The sequence below is a fragment of the Plasmodium vinckei genome (assembly GCF_900681995.1).
Source record: "Plasmodium vinckei vinckei genome assembly, chromosome: PVVCY_02".
Classification (NCBI taxonomy): domain Eukaryota; phylum Apicomplexa; class Aconoidasida; order Haemosporida; family Plasmodiidae; genus Plasmodium; species Plasmodium vinckei.
In genome coordinates, this window is record NC_051294.1 from 234136 (window position 1) to 256573 (window position 22438).

The 22438-nt window shown below is 23.7% G+C and overlaps 6 protein-coding genes across 6 annotated transcripts; 5 read left to right on the top strand and 1 right to left on the bottom strand.

The window, feature by feature from the left end:
• Window positions 1-336: 336 nt before the first annotated feature.
• Window positions 337-2844, top strand: PVVCY_0200730 (conserved Plasmodium protein, unknown function; the record flags this gene model as incomplete). Its single annotated transcript, XM_008628142.1, has 2 exons — window positions 337-1690; window positions 1775-2844. The coding sequence occupies 2 exons, from the start codon at window positions 337-339 to the stop codon at window positions 2842-2844; spliced, it is 2424 nt and encodes an 807-aa protein (XP_008626364.1).
• A 1137-nt stretch (window positions 2845-3981) lies between these two features.
• On the bottom strand, window positions 3982-10119 carry PVVCY_0200740 (asparagine-rich antigen, putative; the record flags this gene model as incomplete). The annotated part of the gene is made up of 1 exon (XM_008628141.1): window positions 3982-10119. The coding sequence occupies one exon, from the start codon at window positions 10117-10119 to the stop codon at window positions 3982-3984; it is 6138 nt and encodes a 2045-aa protein (XP_008626363.1).
• A 3779-nt stretch (window positions 10120-13898) lies between these two features.
• Window positions 13899-17904, top strand: PVVCY_0200750 (conserved Plasmodium protein, unknown function; the record flags this gene model as incomplete). Its single annotated transcript, XM_008628140.1, has 3 exons — window positions 13899-14041; window positions 14289-16612; window positions 16823-17904. The coding sequence occupies 3 exons, from the start codon at window positions 13899-13901 to the stop codon at window positions 17902-17904; spliced, it is 3549 nt and encodes a 1182-aa protein (XP_008626362.1).
• An 834-nt stretch (window positions 17905-18738) lies between these two features.
• Window positions 18739-19731, top strand: PVVCY_0200760 (conserved Plasmodium protein, unknown function; the record flags this gene model as incomplete). Its single annotated transcript, XM_008628139.1, has 1 exon — window positions 18739-19731. The coding sequence occupies one exon, from the start codon at window positions 18739-18741 to the stop codon at window positions 19729-19731; it is 993 nt and encodes a 330-aa protein (XP_008626361.1).
• A 666-nt stretch (window positions 19732-20397) lies between these two features.
• Window positions 20398-20966, top strand: PVVCY_0200770 (conserved Plasmodium protein, unknown function; the record flags this gene model as incomplete). Its single annotated transcript, XM_008628138.1, has 2 exons — window positions 20398-20617; window positions 20755-20966. 2 exons carry the CDS (start codon window positions 20398-20400, stop codon window positions 20964-20966), a joined length of 432 nt encoding a protein of 143 aa, XP_008626360.1.
• A 721-nt stretch (window positions 20967-21687) lies between these two features.
• PVVCY_0200780 (cyclase-associated protein, putative) lies at window positions 21688-22422 on the top strand (the record flags this gene model as incomplete). The annotated part of the gene is made up of 2 exons (XM_008628137.1): window positions 21688-21703; window positions 21953-22422. 2 exons carry the CDS (start codon window positions 21688-21690, stop codon window positions 22420-22422), a joined length of 486 nt encoding a protein of 161 aa, XP_008626359.1.
• Between the last annotated feature and the right edge of the window lie 16 nt (window positions 22423-22438).

Below are 22438 nucleotides of genomic sequence, written 5' to 3' on the forward strand. Positions count from 1 at the left end.
GCAAACACTAAAAACTAATATACAAAATTAAAAAAAATATAATTATATATATATGGAATACATTAAGTGCTTATTTTAAAGGGGAATACAAATAAACCCTAGATTAAGACAATCCCTTTTATCTACCTCCATATAAATTGGACTTTATTTTTGAGGGAATATTATATATTTTTTATTTTTACACAACCTAACTATTTGTCTTATAGCTACTTTCCACTGTTTACAAATTAATATTTATGTTAGTTGGTTAGATAAAATCGAGCCTTGTGTTGGTTATTGTTTAGGTTTTGTATCAGGTTTTTTTAAAATTTATAATATACAAAAAAAAAGATAAAAATGCCTAGCGATAATAATTGTTTTTATAATATAAACCTGAGTATTCACAAAATATTCAATCCCAGATATAGTGCCCCTAATAAAATTAGTGACGAGAATAGACCAGCAAATAAGAAAAGAAGATGTACAGTATCATATATAAATGAAAGAACTGCAAGCCAAAAGTTTAATAATGATTATTTAAATTATAATTTTAATAATTCAATAACAAAAAGAAGAAAATGCTCCCCCAATTTAGCACACCCTAACAAAAAATATTCACCCCTTATGAGTAGAAGAGAATTAAGAAATAGTGTAAATCAGAGTATAAAAAAAAGTGAAGCTTTAAGATCTATAGTTAATGAAACTATTCAAAAAAAAAAGACAGAAACATGTGGAAATAAAGATAATGAAAATTTTTATAATATAAATAAAAAAGCATATTATCTTAGTCGATATTCTGAGGATAATAATTCAAGTGGTATAGAAAATGTTAAAGAAGTTCAAGATAAAAAAAATATAAAATTATATTTATCTGGAAATAGAACACAAGGAAATAATCAAATAGGTTCTGGAATAAATATCAATGAATCATATATTATGAGTAGTTTAGCTCAAAGTGAAAATTGTTATAGGAATAAAAATGTGGATAGTTTAAATACGTTTAGAGAAAATATTCCAATTTATGTTAATTCGCAATCCACATTTTCTAGTTTCAACTTTGATAGAGAAATCGAAAATAAATATGTAAAAAAAATATTACAAGATAATTGTCAAACAATGGATAATGAACAATTAAAACAAAATGAAAAACATAACATAGTCAAAAATAAATATTCATATATTACAGATATAAATCATATTGAAAAGGAAGAATTAGAAAATAATAATAATGAGCAAATTAAAAAAAATAAATATATATCAATGAATAGTAATAATAATAGAAACCTAATAGGTAGTAGCCATAATGATAAACCGAATAGAAACACTATAACAAATTCTTTAAAAAGAAGACATAGTATTCAATTTGAAAAAGAACATGAAAAATATAATTATTCTGATTCAATTTATATTAACAACAAATTTAAAGAAACTGATAAAAATAATAAAAGTAGTACACGTAGACATAGTGATGTTATTGGTTCGAATTCTATAAATGCTATATATATGAATAATATGAGAAATTCTATTAACTTTCAAAATAATATGGATCCTAATATGCCTAGACAATATAATGCATCTAATAATTCACATAATTTCAAAAATATAAATCTTAATAAAAAATCACAAGAACACAATGAAGACAAACCATGGTTTAAAAATTGTTTCCTTAAAAATGATGGCATATTTGACAACCATCAAGGGATTAGAAAAAGTAAGCCAACTTTTTTATTTCTTTCCATTTTTCATCTTTCTTTCCATTTTCCATCTCTCATTACATTTTCCATTTCCTTTTTAGAAAAAATTGATGCAGCAAACTCGAATGGTCATGATGAGCACAGTTTGAAGAATGATGCAGAGTACCTGTTTAGTACCGAATTTTTTAAAGACGTATATTCAAATATTCAAAGGAAAGGAGAATTAAATTTTATTGATGAACTATTAGAAAAAGATAGTGAATATTATATTAGTAAAAGTAAATTAAATAAAATTGTTGAGAATGCAAAAAATAAAGAAACAAAATATCATTATATAGATAGATTATTTTTGTATAGACATGCAAAACATGTAGTAGGAGATAAAGAATATGAAGCATATAAAAATAAATGTAGATCTAAACAAAAATATTTAGATGTACCTTTTCCAAATTTATCAGAAATTATGAATCTTCATCCTATTAGTGATTTAGATGAAATTGATGATAGTGACGAATTTTATGGAGCAGAAGTGAAATTGCTTGAAGATTTTTATTCTAAACCTTCTAAGACTGAGGAAGATAATAAAGTATGTACATTTTTTGATAAGAATAAGGATACTGAAAATAAGATAGTAATAAAGAAACGAACACCAGTAAATAAGCCTACTGATGATTTATATGTATTAGGAACTAGAGAAAAATTAATAAGTTTAATGAATAAAATGAAAAGAGAAAAAGATTCATTTTTTGAACAAATTTTAGATGCACCAGATTTTTCTAAATTATTAGAACCCGTACATTCAGTTAATGAAAGCTTTTTATTATCACATCAATTATTCAATCTCCAACATGCTGCCCAATTTGGACCTGTTGTTTATCTTATCAAAACAGAAGATGAAAAATATATTTATAGAGCTATTGAGGTAAGTAAACTATATGAAGATAAGGTTAAATCGATTCTTGACAACAAAAAACATAATAGTGATAATAAAGAACGGAATGATGGTTATGATTGTTATTCAAATGAAAGATATCCCTTCTTACATGAACTAGATGTAAAATATTATCTCAAAATTCCAATGAGTACAGGATGGAATCATTTCTGCTATTTGAAGAATCAACATAATGTTCTTTTTTTCAGGAGACCTAAAAATCCATCATCTTTACAATAGTAACACATTACGTAAAATAAATCCTGGTTCACTTTTTCTTTACACATATATATGTATATATAGATATTATATTTTACCTTTGTTTTTCATTTGGTTTACACTTTTGTTTGCATGTTATACCCACTTATTGCTTTATTTACTTACCCGACACAAATATGTGTCATGTTGTTTTAGGCCCATTTTACTTGTTTGGCTAATGAATTGCATAAAATGATAGTAATTATAAATTTTCAGATTGGCATTTTCCTATGCCTATTTTTGCAATCATAGTTATAATTATCATAAACATGTAAGCAAAACATATTACACATTTTTTTTACACATATAAAATATTCAAATTAATAGAAAAAAGTGTTCTTAGGAACGTACAAGTAATATGTATTAATATTCATGTTCATGCTCATATCCATATTCATATGTATTTGCATTTAAATCTGGTTATTCTTTCATATATCATATGGAGTACCTTTATTTTTTTTTGCTTTGCTAACATTTTTTAACTTTTTTCGAACCATAAACATTGACAAATATTAATTGAGATTAATATATTATACAAATGTATGTGTTGCTAGAAGTATAAAAATTCAAAAAAGAAAGTAAGAAAACATGGGAAAATGTAGAATATAATAAAACGGGTGGCGTATAAACAATGTACCACTTAAGGTGATACAAAATATTTTTTCTATGCATGCGATTCATTTTATTGTCAAATAAAACGACTCCACAAGCATGTTCAAATAGTAAACTAAACATATGGGTAGTACAAACAAGTAGACAATAAAAATAGACAATATATGCATTATAAGTATAAAAAAACGGGGACACAAATACAGAATACGCTAAACATTTTGGTGTCGGTACATTCACGTGATCATGCAATGCTTATGAAATTTATAAGCATGTATGACCATAGGATTATTTACATATGCACACTATATTTATATTATTTTATGATTGTAGAAAAGATGAATAAATTTGTAGGTATAAAAAAACTGCCAAAAAAATACGGACTCATTTTGAATTATATTAAAAAACATGACTTTTTTTTTAATAAAATTTATATCTCTATATATGTTGGAAAAGGGTAAAGCTCCCAAAATGGATATAAAATATGTATACTTCCCTCATTTTTTTTATTTATACTTTTTTTACACTGAAATTGCTAATGTTGTTATCATTCTTATTGAAGCTATTTTTTATGTTATAACTACTACCTTTGTAAATGTTGCTATTCGTTTCAATATTATTTGCATAGCCATTAATACTACTTTGTGAGGATTTATCGGGGAATGTCGTTACTTTATTATTACAAACTGTCTTTTCATTAACACGAGATTCATTATCTTCCATCCCAACACTGGATAAACATCTTGCATCTACTTTTTGTTTTTCTTCATCTAAAATTTTTACATTGTCATTCTTTTTTAAAAAATTAGAATTATTATTGCTTTTATTATTTTTTGAAAGAGGTGAACAATTTTTACCATTAGAAATAACATATGAATCATTATTAAATAAAACATTCCCATTTTTTTTTGCATTCTGTTTAGAATATGTTTTTTTATTATATAAAGTATATCCTTTACTATTTTTTTTTTCACTAACTTGTGGGGAATTATTTGGGTTGACACTCTCATTTCTATAGCATTCCCAAGTTCCCACATCACCATTATCTATTATCACTTTTTTATTTGTACAATCATCTTTAGCATTTTTATGCATCAGCAAATTGTCTCCTTCATTAATCGTTATGTTGTTCAAATTTCCACCGTCGGATCTATTTTTTTTTATTAAATTTTTTTTATAATTATTATTTATCACGTCTCCATATTTTCTATTTCTATTATATGTTTCAGTGCCATTTTTAACTTCCTTTTTATTGCTTTCACCCCCTTCTATTTCGTTCACCACATTATTTGCTACATCTTTAGGCATGTTGCTCCCAATGTTCTGTTCCATCTTGTTCAGCTCATTTTCAATCACATTATAATCGCTTTGTTTATCTTTATCCTTATTGTAGTTTAATTTTTCATTTTCATTGTTATCACTGATATCTTTATTATTGTCCACATTTGTAAAACTATTATATATATTATACTTTTTAACAATAGGATGCTTTTCCTCACCTTCATCAATATTTTTGTGACTATTCCATATTTTTCTCATATTTTTTTTCATATTATTTGGCGAATATTTTCGATGTATATCCATATAATTATTATCAAAACGATAGTTTGTCTTCATTTTGTAATTATTACGATAGTTAGATGTGCCATTCCAATTTTTCGTATAATTGTCATGACCATAGCTTGTAGAATTGCCTTTTCCACCATATTTGACTGTACAATTCATATCATTTTCATTACCCCGTGAGTTACGATTAAAATTTGTACCACTTCCATTGTTGTTATTTTTGTTATGATTAATATAATTATCATTGTCAACGAAAGCAAAAGTGCTAGCTACATTTTCATAATTATTTATACCAGAATATTTTGTATTAAAAAAATAGCCACTATTTTCTTTCTCTCCATTTCGGCTCATATTATTTAAATGCTTTTTATTAGCATTACCACTAGAGTTATACACATTTTTGGTTACCTCATAATAGCGGTTATTAGCATTTTTACTATTGTTATTCCTCTCGGCAGAATAATTGTAACTTTTATAATTATATGGTGCTGTGTTACAACTATATGGAGCATTAGTATAATTATCACAGTTATCGAAATTGCTTAAACTATTGAAATTATAATTGTTACAAAAATTATTATTTCCTCCATTCCCAACATAGGATGGTACATACATAGGATAATTTCCATTGTTCGTTTTGTTGTTTATTTCTTTATGCGTATCAAAATTATGACTATTTAATGAATCCCCTGCAAAAGATCCCGTCCCTATGTATTCGCTCGAATATTTTCCTTCCCAACTTTTATTCCCATTAGTATTTGAATTTACAACATTATTAAATTTGTTATAATACCAGTTTGTATTATACTTAATGCCTATATTATTGCAATAACTTACGTTATTTGTATTACTATTGTTCTTGTTATTTTTTAAATACATATTATTATTTACATTCATTTTTTTTTTATTTTCTTGATTTTCTGCATAAGCATTATTACCTCGATTAATATCTGTATTGTTTATATAAACCTTATTCTTGTCAATAGACTCACTTTCTATCACTAAACACTTTTTTAAACAATCCTTTTCACTATAACTAATGTTCGATTTTTTGGAATTTGATTTTTTTTGATGATGAGAATCATTCAAGTCGTCTATCATAAAGTTAATGCTATTGTTTCTATCGTAATTGATGCTTAAGTTTTCTTTGTTATGACATTGTTGAGGTGTATGGTTATTATTTTTTCGATTTTCTCTATACTCTCTGTAACTTATTATATCATCCTTTTCGCACACCTTAGCGTCAATACTATTTACACATTCTTTGATCTTCAATACAGTATCCTTAGTTTTGGGGTCCGAGCAAGTGCTAACTAAATCGAAATGCGTGCTATCTTTTTCATTGATATTATTTTTATTGTTTATTTTGTATTTGTTTTTTCCCAAATTCTGTTTTTCGTTATATATAGAAAGAAACGTATTTTGTGTTTTAACATTATAACCGCAATTAAACTCTTTATTAAAGTTGTATAAAGTGTAACTAATCAAATCTGCTGTTTTTTTTAAAGAGGTATGTTTATTTATAATGTTCTCCACATCATTATGCTCACATTTTTTTTCATAATTGTTAAGGCTATCAAAATGGGGCACAGTATTTACAACATATGCAACATTGTTTTGGGGTGAACCCTCGTAATTTGATACACATTTATCTGGTTTAACATTGTAACGGTATGATACTTCCTTTTGGTTTCCTAAATTATTATTTACATTCGATGAACAAGTCACTACATGTGGTAAACTTATTTTTAATTCAGCTTGGGCAATTTCTTTATGCACATATTTATCTAGAATTACTTTTTCAGCTTCATTATCAATTGTGGTATTATCACACGAAAACAGAGTTTCTTCATCATTTATATTGTTGTCACAATTAAATATATATTTATTTAATATGCTTCTAAATTTTTCACTATTTACTGATTGTATAAAATTTGCCATATGAGGTTTGGTCATAGATATTTCCAAATTTTTAATATAATTATCTTTACAATTATATATACTTTCTGATTGAGACCTATTATGTATACTTCGATGTCTTTGATTTATTTTTTTACCATCACAAATTCCATTTTCTCCAACATTATTATCTCTCATTTTTGGTTCTTGAAAAGATTTTGGAAAAGGATGTGTATTATTTGTTTTACTTGTTTTGCTTGTTTTGCTTGTTTTACCTGATTTGGGTTCATTGGTTGAAGTAATATTTTTTAAAATATTTTTTCGTTTTTTTCGATTTTTCCGTTTTTTCGCATTTGTATAAATAACTTCTTTTTTCTTCATTTCGACAAAATTATCTCCCGATTTAACTAAAGAACAATGGGATTTATTTGTATAAGAAGTGATATTCTTTTTACCAGGTTTATAACAAGCATTGTTTTCTTTAAAATCGGGAACTTCTGATTTATAACAGTTCAATGTTTCATTTTGTATGGATCCCAATTTTTTACTACCAACACTGGCATTGCTATTATTTATGCTGACAGGTTTATTAAAAAAAGTGTTTATACTTTCATTTCCAACACATCCAAATTGAATAAGATGTTCTTCATTTTTATTCAGCCCACTTTTACCATCGGATGAGCATATCATAGTCGTACTTTGAGTTGCTTCTTTTTTTATATCAAATACTGTATAATCATATTCTAAACCTGAGGAAATAGTAAATATACCCTTCCCATTATTAGTATCATCATTTTTTTCCAAAAATAAAGTATCATTATCATTGCATTTATTTTCAGGAATGTCTAAAGTATCGATTTTTATAGGATTCATTTCAATTTGTTTTTTATTTATATTCAAAGAAGTATTTTTCATTTTCGTAATGTCCATTTTATTTTTATAAAATTTCGCATTTTTTCTTTTATCTGAATTATATAGGGAAGTATTATTATTTTTTAAATTAGACACACAAATATTGCTCATATTGATGAGACTATTATTTTGATTGCCATTTTCCTCTTCATTATTAGCTAAAATTGGAACATTCTTAGGAATTTTTTCGAATTGGTATTCTATACTTTTTGTGGATTGTGGAAGGATATTTATTTTGGGGCTTTCTTCTTTTTTATTCTCATCCTCATCAGGTTCATTAATTGTATTTACGTTGTTTTGTTTATTATTATTATTATTATTATTATTATCATTATACGATTCGGAATGCTGATTTTTACTAACTTTTTCCTTTTCTTCATTTATCACAAGTTCGTTATCTTTTAATTTTGGATTACAGATACTGTCATCTAAAACATTGATGTCACCATTTTCTACAGCAAGCTTTATATTTACTTTGTTGCTTTCCGATTTTTTGTCATTTTCATCAATGAAACTTAAGTCCATGGTACATTCGTCTCTATCTTTACATGCTTCATTAACTTTACGATCAATGTCTAATTTTTTGTAATAATAATTAGTATTATAGCTACCACTGTTGTTATCATATGATATGTGCTTCCTTCTGAAATACCTTGTGTTTATGTTATTACGATAATTAAAATTATATGAATTGTTATAATACTTAATTGGGGTATTTTTTTTTCCATAATTATTTTTGTTAAATACAAACTTTGAATTGTTTCCATTCTCTTCATGATTGGCATCAGGATATTGACAACTATTATTCATGTTCGTTCGGGTATAATTACAAGAATTTCTATCATTATTATTGCCACTATTTATTTGACCTCCCTTTGCTACATTTTCGTCTAACTTAGCAATAATATTCGTTTTTTCCTCTACACATTCTCCACTTTTTTGTATATCTATTTTGTCCTTTTGATAAGCGAAAGTATCCCAAATAGGCTCTTTCTGTGTCGTCATATTATTTTTTTCATTTTTTTCAGCATCATTATTTTGTTCTTTATTTTGATAGCTAGCATTATTTTTATTCAAATCAAAACCTATACTTTTATCTATATCGCAACATATTTCACTATTTGTCCCAACATCATCAAGCACACTTTTTTTGCTGGTAACAAATAAATCAAAACTATTTTTAGTATTACTATACCCATTAATACATAAATTATAATCGTTACTATTATTTGTAGCATTATAAATGGGATCATTAAATTTTATATTACTTGGGGTATCACATTTTATATTTTCACTTTTGCTAACAACATTTTTTCCTATTATATCAGGGACATTGTTATAATTGGAAGTAGTATTTCTGCTTTTATTATATCCACTATTAACATTATTATTTCGATAACTAAATGAATTATTTCCAGTGTTATTACTGTATCTTGTGTAGTTATAATTTTCTGGGTTATTATAACTCTCATTAAAATATGTGTGGCCTTTACTATTATTCGAATTATAGGAATAATTATTTTTACAATTATTTTTATACCGGCTATAATTTTTTTTCTTTTTTTCTACAAAGATATTTTCATTTTCAGGGTGAATAATTTGATTTTCTACATTACAACCATTATCATTATTTTGGGGGGGCACCAATGAAATGAAGTTATTTTTACGCATCCTATTATTTCCTTTTTTCATTACATTTTGATGGCTATTTTTTTTATCAATATCTTTAAATTTTTTATTATTTAATTCATTATCAGCTGTAACATTAATTTGTGATTTATCAAGCTCGTTTTTATGTTTTAGGGGTAATAACTCATTTCCTATAGTTTTGTACTCATTATTATTGTCTACATTATTATAATAGAAATTGTTATTGTTCTGATTATGTCGTCTATTAAATTTTTCATAACCAATTCCATCTTTGAAAATATTATTATTGTTATTATAATTTTTATTTCTTCCTATATAGTCATTCTCATTTTCATTATTATAATGCATTTTATGATATCTGTTATTCATATTTTTATTATAATACATTTTTCGTGAGTTATAATTTCCATTACAGTTACTAAATGTGTAATTATTATAACTTAAATAATCGACTAAATTATTTTGGTTATCTCGAATATATTTATAATTGCTACTGCTACTATGGAACGGTTTTTCTTTATTTGTTTTTATATGGTTTTCTGAATTTTGGGTATAATATGGACCATTTAAGTTCTCCTTATTTTTATTATGCTTAGCTTCTTTTGCTCTGAAATTATGCATAATTCTTAATTTTTATTTAAAAAAAAACAAAATGCATACACACGAAAAAATAAAGATATAAACAAATTAGCCAGACGCATGGAAATATAAGACAAATTTAAAAAACATATTATTGTAGTAAATTATTTTGTATACATGCAAATATTTATATTATTCATGGCATATGAATGTAAATAAAAAATTATATACACATATATAGGCTATGATGAATGTATAAACTATCAAATTGTTGCTAATATCATTTTGTAGAATGTGTTTTCACACATACACATGTACTGTTCTTTTTTTGTTACGTAAAACAAAAATTATATATATATATGCATTTTTTTAAAATATTTGTTTGTAAAAACACAAAAAATAAAAATAAAACAAAAAATACTCAATATATATAAAGGCACATAAACATAAACTTGTATGCAATGTGAAGCAGTTGACACAAGAATGGTTGAGAAACACACATATTTATACATAATATGTTAGTATGTAAACGTAAAACACAAAACAAAATAAAGAGAATATAAAAAAAATATAAATGTTGTATAAGTTCTATATTATGTATGCATATTTTAAAAATGAAATATTCAACGAATACATATAATTTACTAGAAAAAAATTATATATATATATGTTTTATAAGCATGCTTATTTTTGTATCTCCATTTTATGCATTATTTATATACTTTTTTTTATAGAATTATTATAGGCACTGGGTAATAATATTTAAGTATTCTTACATTTTTCACAATCCTAACGTAAAAAAAATAAATAAAAATAAACTAATCAAACATAATAATTACATTGCGTATAATAAGATATGAATAGCATAACAATTCTATATTTGCATATTTTTTTTCTTTGGAAACATATATACACATTTTATGTACATATAAACATGTATATATCAATATGTGTTAAATGTCGACAATATTTTACATATTTAAATATAATTGTGAGAATAAAATATATTGATACACACTTAATGATGGAAATAAACGAATGAATTAATAAATAAAAGATAAAAAATTGGACAATGGGAAATTATAAAGAAAAATAGAAAAAAACATAAAATAAGATATAACTAATGTGTCAAATTAATTGATAATATGCTGCACCAAATTTGGTTCTTTTTTTTCTTACATTTTCAGATATATATTTCCCCAATATGATCCATTTATTTAGTGTAACATTTTGGTAATTGTTGTTTGGGAAACATGTAGAGAGAAATACATAGAAAACAAATATGAAACTTCACATAATTAAGTATGAAATGTATAAGTAAAATGTATACACATATATATAGTATCCATAAATGAATTTAAGGACGATATAGTTCTTGGTAAAATACAATTCTGCACATGCTGGCTTATGATTAAAATAACTTAATAAGCATAAAGGGGAAATAAAATTAATGAATAATCTATATACTCACAAAAAATAATTACGAGAAATAAATAATAATAAAATATATAAAGAGCAAAGCGTGTATTATTTTTGTATATTTACATTAATAATCCACACACACTTTTTTCTCTTTTTTAAATATTTTTTCAACGTCAAGTATTTTAAAATTTAACATTACAATCATATATACTTCATAAATGAGTAATTTACAAAATGATTAAATTAATAAGAGATATTTAAAAATTAAGATAATCTTAAAATTTTTATATTATAAATCGTATTTAATTTGCTACAATATTTTTAGTTGTAAATTATACAACGAAATGCCTTTTCACACACTTATGGTTTGTGCTTGTTTTTTTTTTTATGGAAATATGAAGCTTTATAAAATAAATAATTGTTCTGAACGGGCAATAATTTTTTTTTTTTTAATTTTCTATATATAGTTAGCTGTAAATTTCATTATTTATAAGCTTGTCTATAAGTATAATATATATTTAATATACATAAAAAAACATGTTAATAAAAAATATAGGTCTTATAAAATAAATAATTATAGCTATTTAAAATTTTTTCATTTAATTTTATGTCATGGTCATATTTTTTTTCTTTTAATTTTAGCTAAGCCTATATATATAGCATTTCCAAAATTATTTTGGCATATTCCCCATTTTCCTCAAAAAAGTTAATAACAGAATATTCGTTATTTTATTTTTTTGGTTGTGTCATCATTATTGCATTATCTTCACTTAAAAAATAACCATTTATAAAATATACTTTTTAAAGTGTCTTTTTTCAAAAAATTGCCCCTTATTTTATTAATTGAAGTAAAAATTGTGAAATATAGCATATTAATTTGCTTTCTTAATATTATAATTTTCCACAAAAATATGTATAAAATTAGACACATATTTATATACAATATAAATATGATCTATATGGAATAAATATTGTGATTAAATAAGTGATGAAAAAATGATATAATAAGAATAATCATAAGTTTGTATTTTATTAGAATTCATTGTATTTGTTCTACATAATTAAATACATTAAAAAGAAAATATATAAATATTTAAAGACCGATCAGCAATTGCCCGTTTATAATCTTATACTTAAGTGCTATCCAAGTAAATGCATTTCATTCCGTTTGGTTTAAAATAATTAATGATAACAAGCATGCAGACCCTTTATATATGCATTATGTGTATTGTTATGGGCAAATGCTTTTTTATTATTTTATTACAGTGTAAATACATTTAATATTTAATATGCATTCGTATGTAATTTATACCCAAAGAAAGAAAAATATAAATCGTTCTTATATATACTATGAAATAGAAGTAGTGATAAAAAATTATCGTTGTTTCTGTTGAAATATTTTACATTGATAATATGAGCATGAATATGTAATGATAACTTATGTTGAACCAGTTTAATATAATTCATTATTTTTATGGAATATTAAATATGCGGATATATATATGATGAAAAAGAAAGGAAACATATGTGGCAATTGACCCATAAAGGGACATTGAATTTTCCAAAAAGAAATCATAAAAATAAAAAGTATACATATATATCCCCCAATTGAGAGTAATAACAATTGGTCATAAGCATATCCCCGTAATAAAATATCTTAAGAACCCATTAAAAAAAATATATGGTTAGTAGAACAATATAAGTAATTATATAGACTCAATGCCTTTTATTTCTTTTTTTCTATAGATATACTTTTAAAGCTGTTACAAAATTTCAATAGTAATACATTTTAGAGTATAAGAAAATGGTACAATGTGCAAAACGAAAAATTAAGTAAACTCATCAACTTATTAAGAGGAGTAAATCCATACAAATATTTTCTATATATATAATTTTCATTAAAATAATGTTTCCTTAAAAAGAAAATTTGATATATATAATAGGAAAAATAAATAAAAAATGTATTTAAATTAGATAAATTCATTATCGGGATTCTATAAAAAAATAAATAATGTAACAAACGGGAACGAGAAAAAAAAATATGTATTTATAAATATAATAAAAAAACATAATAATTAAAAAATTTATATATGGTAAATGATGAAAACTATAATTTGGATGTGATATTTTTTAAGTTAAAAACAAAAGGGGAAATAAAAAACAGTTTAAGTATTACAAATAAAGCAAGGAAAAAAGGAATATAATGAAACAAAATGCCAATAATAATAATTCCAGTATAATATGAAAAATATATTTTAAGGAGTTTCAATTTTTAAAATAATAAAACAAATAGGAGATTGTTTCTTGGCTATAATATATGTGCGCATTATCAAATAACAATAACATGATATCTTATTTTGTTTTGTATATCAAGAAACATAACTAGAAATGAATAAAAAATGAATCACATATTTTCATTTGATAGCAATTTGAATAACATATTTTTAGGGGATTATTTAGAAAAATCCGAAAATAGTTGTGAATATTGTACAAAAAGAAAAAGAATATGCAGATGCGATACCATGAAAAGGGAGCTCGGAAGGTACGTCTAATAAAACAAATAAAAAGAAAGATATGAAAAATTAATGGAAAACACTATATATGCATTTATCCATATTTCAATTTGCACTTGTGTGTATATCTTTATATTCACATGTATAAACATATATGTGAATTTAATGCATCGATCTACATTCATCACTATACGAAATAATATTTATTGCTCATTTTCATAAAAATATATGCTTCATACATGCATATTTATTTATTTATTTTTCTGAACGTTGCAGCGAGCGGACAAAAGATATCGACGATTTTTTGAATTTGAAGAAATACTATGACGAAATTTGCGAAAAAATTGTAGACAAATATAAAGATGTTGTGAATCGTTTTGAATATGATAAAGATATAGTTATGTATATAAAAAAAAATAAAATAAATGATGAAATAGAATGTGAAGATTGGCTATATTTTTATGAACTATTAAAAGAAAGAAAAGTTTTAGAAAAATGTATTGATTTGAAACAAAATAAAGAGATAATATCGCTTAATAGTTTTCATTTAGATGAGCAAGCAAATTTCATAAGTTGCTTAAATTATTATATTAAGGTAAATAAATATCATAATATTCATCATAATTGGATGGGGATGAGTATAAACCCATTTAACGAATATGCAAATAATAATTATAATTCAAATGTATGTACTAATATTCAAACAAATGAATTTAATAAGGTTAATAATGTAGATGATAAAATTTTTAATGACGATTGTAATGTGTATAATATAGAAGAAAATGAAAAAATACACAATATTATATCGCCAGGTGATTTAAAAAATGTTCACCCTTTATATTATTACTCGTACATACAAGATAATGAAAAATGGCTATCTGGTATTAACAATTCAGGTAATATTCTTCATTTAGAAAATATAGATTATGTATGGAATAAAACAGTTCGAGAAGATAGTAATAAAATAAAATTATTTCATTTAATAACAGCAAATTGTGTTAAAAATAATGATATGGATTATAATAAAATAAAAACAAAAAAACAATATAATGAGAATGATATAAATCTTAATATCGAAATTGAAAGAGTTTTATGTATAAGCCAATTAGTTTGCGCTTTAGGCATGATGAATATTGGTGGTTATTTTGTTATGAAAATTAAATTATCTTTTGACAATTTTTTATTATCAGTTTTTTCGATTTTATCCATTTGTTTTAAAAAATTAGAAGTATATAGACCATCGTGTTGTTATTTAAGGAATATCATTTTTGTAATAGGTGTCCATTTTAATGGTATAACGTCTATATTTTTATCAAGCTTGAAAAACTGTGTAGAAGAATCACAGAAAGAATTAATAAATTTAGTAAATTCCACAAAGAATGGAGATTATTCTAAAGAGATATCAGACAATACCGAGATGAAAAATAAGAAAATGAAGACAAACGATAATAGTGTGCCTTCTGATATGTCTCCCAGTACTAAAAGTGAAAGTAATAAATTTTTAAACCACAGCCTAATACCCAGAAAATGGATAAAGAGTAGTTTTTTTCAAGAGTATAAAAATTGCATTAACCATTTTATTGATTATCTTATTTATCATTTAAAAAAATGTATAAATTTATCCAATATAAATTTGATAAAAAAAAATATAGAGAATACGAAAAATACTTATATATCTCAATTTTTTGAAGAACATAAAATTGTAGACATTTTGAAAAAGGATAAATTAGTTCATAAATTACTTGACCATATTTATTATGAAAATAATTTAGACGAAAAAAATAATAAATTTAACGATTTCGGAGAAAAAGATGATGATATTGATTTCATTTTACCAAATAATTTATTAGAAAATTCTGAACAAGAAATATTTTATAGTAATAAATTTTTTTCTAAAATAAAAAATACTATCCTTCATTATCAATTAGAAGAAAAAGGAATATATTTTAAAAATAATTATAACATTAACATATATTGTAATAATAATAATATCGAAAATTATAGGAAAAACATTACATCATTATTAAAAAAAATTAAATTTAAAAATGTAAGTAATGCTAATAAAGCAACTGAATTATTCCAATTAGATCAAGCCATTTTAAAAAAAAGAATATTTTTAAAAGATAAAGGCTTGTTCTCAAATCATGAAATGGAATTTATAAATTTATTAAAAAAACAAGCATATTTTACAAATAAAAATTGGTTTAAATGTTATTTACAAAATGATATACTAAATTTTGAAAATCCATTTTATTCCCCTAAAACTTTATTTAAAGACCTTCTAAAATGTAGATATTATATATATTACAAAAATTGTGATATACATATAAACAGTTTTAAGCAAATATTAAAACAATACGAGCCAATAAGTACTTCTTATATTCATTATGAACTATATTCTAGTGTTATTGATTGCCTATTTGTTTTAAAAAATTGTGCAGGATTTGATATATTTAAAGATTCGAGCTTTATACAAAATTTTTTAGTTATAAGTACGGAAAATTGTATTTTTAATTTTTTTACAAAATTTCAAACTGGATATCATGTAGCATTGGAGAGTAATGATCCAAATTCAATAAATTCGAATTATGGTAACTCAGGTATGTTTTTTTTTAAATTGTTGTGCTTGTGTGTGTGTGTGTGCAAAGTTGTTATAAACTAATTTTCACCTGATTTGGTCATGTAATTGTAAAAAATATACAACTTTTTGCTGACATGTCAGAAATTTATGTGATATTTGTATTTGATGCATTAACGTACATAATTATAAAAGACATAACACCTATTTTTCCTTATCATGATTTTCTTAGGACCTGAAGGAGACACAGATGATTATGTAATTCATGTGAATGTAGGGAATATGTACGAAAAGAGACAATCCTATAAATTATTTAGTGAATTGTTAATTCAAAAATTAAAAAGTAAAAATGTGTGTTCCTTTATATATATTGACTTGAACACGATTTTTCCAAATTATGTTCATCTCGTTGAGAAAGAAATAAAAATAAAAAATTATTTTATTTCGAGTTTAATAATAGCTTTTAATTATTTAAAGAAAGAAGGAAATATGATAATACGGTTAAGTAGCGTATTAACATTTTTTACAGTAGGGCTAGTGTATATATTATTTTGTTGTTTTGAACAGGTAAGTTTTTTTGTTCCACCATCATGTGATGATATAAATCTTGATTTTTATATTTACTGTTTTAATTTTAATGAAAATTATATATACCGTCATTATATCCAATATATATGGGATGCTGTAATATGTAATCAGCATATAAATGAAAAATTTAATAATAAAGAGATGGGGGTAAATACCAATAGTAGTAAATCTATAGAGGCGGCATCAAAAAAAAGAAAAAGTGATATATACTTTTCAATTCCTTTATATTTTGTTATGAATAAACATTTTGTACAATTTATTAAAAAATTTAATTCATTTTATATTAAAAGTCATATAAATATATGTTTGAATTTTATAAAAGAACCAAAATATTTTAACCATCATAAATCAACGATCAAATCATTATTAACAAATTTTTTTAAAGCATATATTTTATGTGATGATTTATATGAAAAAATATATAAATCGATAACAATACAGTATAATATATTTCACAAAAAGGAGGACATTTCAGATGATGAAGACGAAGATGAGGAAGAAGAAAAACTTGATAAACATGAAAATTTTAATAATAATTTAGAAGATGGACCTGGGAATAATAATTTTAAACATTTATTCGATTTAAGAGATAAGAAAAAAAATGATATTTGGGAAGTGAATAGATATGAAAATTCTTCTGGAGAATCTGATTATTCATTGATTTATGAATATAAAAATGTGCCTAGTGAAGTATCTATCTCTGAAACAGCATGGGATAGTCCTTAACTTCTTATAGAAGCGAGAGAAATCCGTCATTTTGATTTTGCATTATTTACACAATGTATAATTGTATATGTATCGATTTATGCACATATGTTTTTTAATTGTTATATAATAGTGGGATGCAGTGGAAAATGTGAAAATTTTCATACTGTACTTGCCATATATATTTTTTCTCTATATAAAAACTATTAAAATTTTTTGTATCTTTTTTATGGAAAAACGTTAAATTTTTCTTTCATCATACTGCTACCATTTTAATATAACACTGTTATTACTAATGGTGATGTTAATATAATATCGGTTTAAAACATAAAAAGTTTCTACATGTTATTGAAAATGGTTGGTATATAAGTTCATATATACCATACACATGTAGATATACGATCCCTATTTATTTTCATATTTGCTAAGTTGGCCAAATAATAAAAATAAAACATCAAAAGGTTTGATCATTGAACTAATAAATATAATATAAAACAGGAAAAGGCGCATATACATTTTCTACAATTCATATTGTTGATAATTTTGAATAATCTGGCATATCACATTTTTTCTGCGCATTATATAATACACTTTACGTAAAAAAAAAGTATTTTTTTTTTTCCATTCTATGTATCGAAATAGGTTTTATATATTTTCCCATCACATTCATATAAATATTTCTATACCAATTTTTATTGATATATCTCATCATTTTGTTGATTTTTTTTTTTTTTAAATTGAAGCTTCCCTTTTAAGCTTACAATTATATGCTTGAAAATTCTAATTAAGGAAAAAGTTTATCAAAATTTACCAAATGAATGAGTAATCTGAGAAAGGATTTCGAATAAAAGGGGGATGGCAATAAATTTGTGTAGAATATTGCGAAGAAGTAATAGAAAATGGGGAAATGAATGGAAGGGTAATACAAATTTAAACTTAAACAAAAATGACAACGAGTTTAGAGAGACTAATGAAACATTTGATGAGCCATTAAAAGAGAATGAAGGATATCCATCTTATATTCAACCAAGTGGAAATAAAACAAACTGGTCAGAAAATTGGAAAAACGAAAATGAGAAAAAAAAAAAATATAATTTTTCTATATCTGAAAATTATGCATATAATGTACCATATAATTATAAAATAGTGATACCGCCATCAAAAAAAAAAACAAAAGAAAGTGATGAAAGAGAAATAAAAGAAGAATATAGTAGAGATGTAAGTAATGAGTTAACTTATACAGACTATTGTGGATTTCGAAATCCAACTTTAGAAACTTTTGATAATTATAGATATTGGCAAGACAGTGGATTTAAAAAATTTATGAATAGAATTTTTCCAATTAAAATACCAGAACATAAAAAAATAAATCCATTATTAAGAGAGTATATTTATTTCTTACATTCTTTAGACCCTTTTCGATTTACATTTAAAAAATTAAGTGAAAGATATTTTTTTTCAGAGAATTGTATAAAAGCAATATATAAAGAAGAAAGTGTAAAAAAATTCTTAGAAGAAAATCAACTATGTGATGAGAAAACCAAAAGAATATCAAAAAAGGAAGCAGTATTAAAAATAAAAGAATTAATTTATTCAAAAAAAATTGGATATAAAGATATTGGAGATTATGAAAATATAAAAAATGACGATGATGAATTTCAAGGATATAAAAATACTTTTGATCAAATTAACAGACAAGTTATACAAGTTGAATCAATTTCTGCATTTCCTTTACCTGATAGACGAAATCCAGTTCCTAAAAGAGTTGATGTTGATATACCTGTATTTAATTCAGCTAATGTAAAAATTATGAATTGGATAAATCCTAATGATAAAGTTATATTTTGAGCTAGTCAAAAAACAAGAAATATATACCTTAATTTTTTTTATTCTATAAAAATATGACAATAGTAGTAAATAGATTGTGAATTTACACACACATATAGTTCCCTTAATATTTTGTTTTCTGTACAAACGACGGTATATACTAACCTGCCTTCGATTGCATACGCATTTATGCATACATATTTATACGTACATATTTATACGTACATATTTATGTATACACATTTTTATGGCCATTTTTTGGTGTGCATATATATGTCTCTTTATTTGCGCGCATTAATTTTTTTTAACTTTTTGTTACAACGTTTTATAAAAAACGGCGCGTAATACTATCCACAACCCTTAATATATTTATTTGTTTATATTTTTTTCCATTTTATATGTCATATTTTTTGTGTGTACGTAATATAATAAATGAAAATACAACGGAAAAATATATTTATTCTAATTAAGTGATATTACAACTGTTGATAAAAAATACAAATTTTTTTTTAAACACCTTTGCACATTTTTTTACCATTGAAAATTATTATTAAATTCGGTGGCATATTTAATTAAAAAAAAATAAATAAAATAATATGAGTAAAACAATTTTCCTTTTTATTGTCTATTCTCCATAATAGAAAATGTTACTCTGATTTTTTTTTTGTTATTATATTATTAAATAAAATGAAAGGATTTTGGAAGCACATATTTTTTTTTCTCTTACTTTTTGGAATTGTATATACTAAGGAAGATATTGGAATTAAAAAAAAGACCCGGAATTTTAGAAGTAAATATAAACACAAAAACAAATTAAACAAGTTAAATAATTTAAATAATGAAGAACCAAAAAACTTTTTGCAACTAAAATCGGCGCACATATATAATCCATCCTTAGCATATAGAGGTTAAAATTTAAAACAATTTACCTGCACATAAAAGTGGGTGCACACATACGTATAGAATAATACATATTTCTTTTACTTAAAAAAAAACCTATTATATATATATACAAATTTCATGAAAACATTTTTTCTTTTTCAGATTTTTTTACAAACAATGCTATGGGTACATCAACGATTTATTATTCTCGATTGATGTGGGGGGGTGTCATATTTTTAGTCATGTTTTTACTTGTAAGTAGTATAGGAGTATATTTATATGTTGACAATTTAGAAGCCGGTTATTCAAAAAGTAGTTATAGGAATAATCCAGTTAATTATTATAATGTGAATCCCGTTGTACCATATCCATAATGAAATGTGTATATATGTATGTTATTTGTAAATACAAAATCGTATATAATGAAGGTTTTTTTTTTTTTTAAATATTTTATATTTTTTGAAAAAGGGAATGTAAAAAAAAATGATAGTATGATCTATAAAAAGTTCACAATGATTGATATAGCAATGTCTATGAAAAATATGCTAATGATCAAATATTTTTTATTATTAGTATTTGAAATTTTTCTAAATATATACAAACAAATTTAGTATTTATATTTTTCCTTAAATTGTATTTGAATGCTTTTTTAGTTCACCAATAATTTTTGATAATTTTATGTTTTATATTTTTTTTTTTTGGTGATTTTGTTTGTTTAGTTATTAATTCGTAACTCTACGTTTCTTTTTTTTTTTTCTTTCCATTTTAATCTTATTTACTTAAATAATTGAAGGGTAAAAAAGAAAGAAATAAACCAATTGCACTTTTTTTAAAAACATATTTGTAGTAACATTTATATGTGCATTTCATTATGAGCATGCCAAAATATTGGCCTTAAATAATATTTATTTTAAAAAAAAATAACATAAAAATTAAAAGATATGGTTAAATGTCTTAATTACACAAAAAATATATTGTAGCTTGTTTACAAATTTTATTTATAAAAAGTATTATTAAGGATACATAATAATAAGTAAAAAAAATATTTAAAGGAATAAAACAATTTACAGGAAATATAGCATATGTAATATCACCATGGCTAGCAATCCAAGTAATTTATCAATATAGTTCTTTATTTTTATGAAATAATGCATAACATGTTTATATATTTTTAAGCAAGTCAGCATAAATACCCATTCACTGCTTACACACCCATAAGTGTTTTCACTTAAAGTGGCTGGCTTTTGCTTTCCCTACTTTTGTTTATATTTGTGTGTAGTCACAAAATAGAACATTATTACTATTTTGTATATTTTTTTTCACATTTTTTTTTTCAAAATTTTTTTTCGCATTTTTTAAGGCTTAAATTTGAAAGATAACCAGTGGGAAGTGTGCAATTACAAAAATGAAAAAATAATAAAGTTAGAAAAAGTTGAACTAAACAATTCTGTAAACATATTTAATTGTGAAAACTCAACATTTAGTATTGAAAATCCAAAATTTAAATCATTACAAATTCAAAAATGTGTAAAATGTAATATTGTTTTAAATAATTTAATTTCATCTATTGAAATAATAGATTGTAAAAAAATAAAAATTCAAGTATTAGGAAAATGTTCATCAATCTCTATAGATAAATGTGTAGGAGTTGAAATATATTTATCAAAGGAAAATACCGAGTCTGAATTTACTACTGCCTTATCTTCTGAGATGAATGTTCATTTTGAAAAAGACGGAGAATGGCAAGAAATTACTATCCCAGAACAATATCAACATACCTTATGTGAAGGAAAATTAAATACAAGGGTTTCAGATTTATATAAATATTAAAAATGAAAAAAAAAAA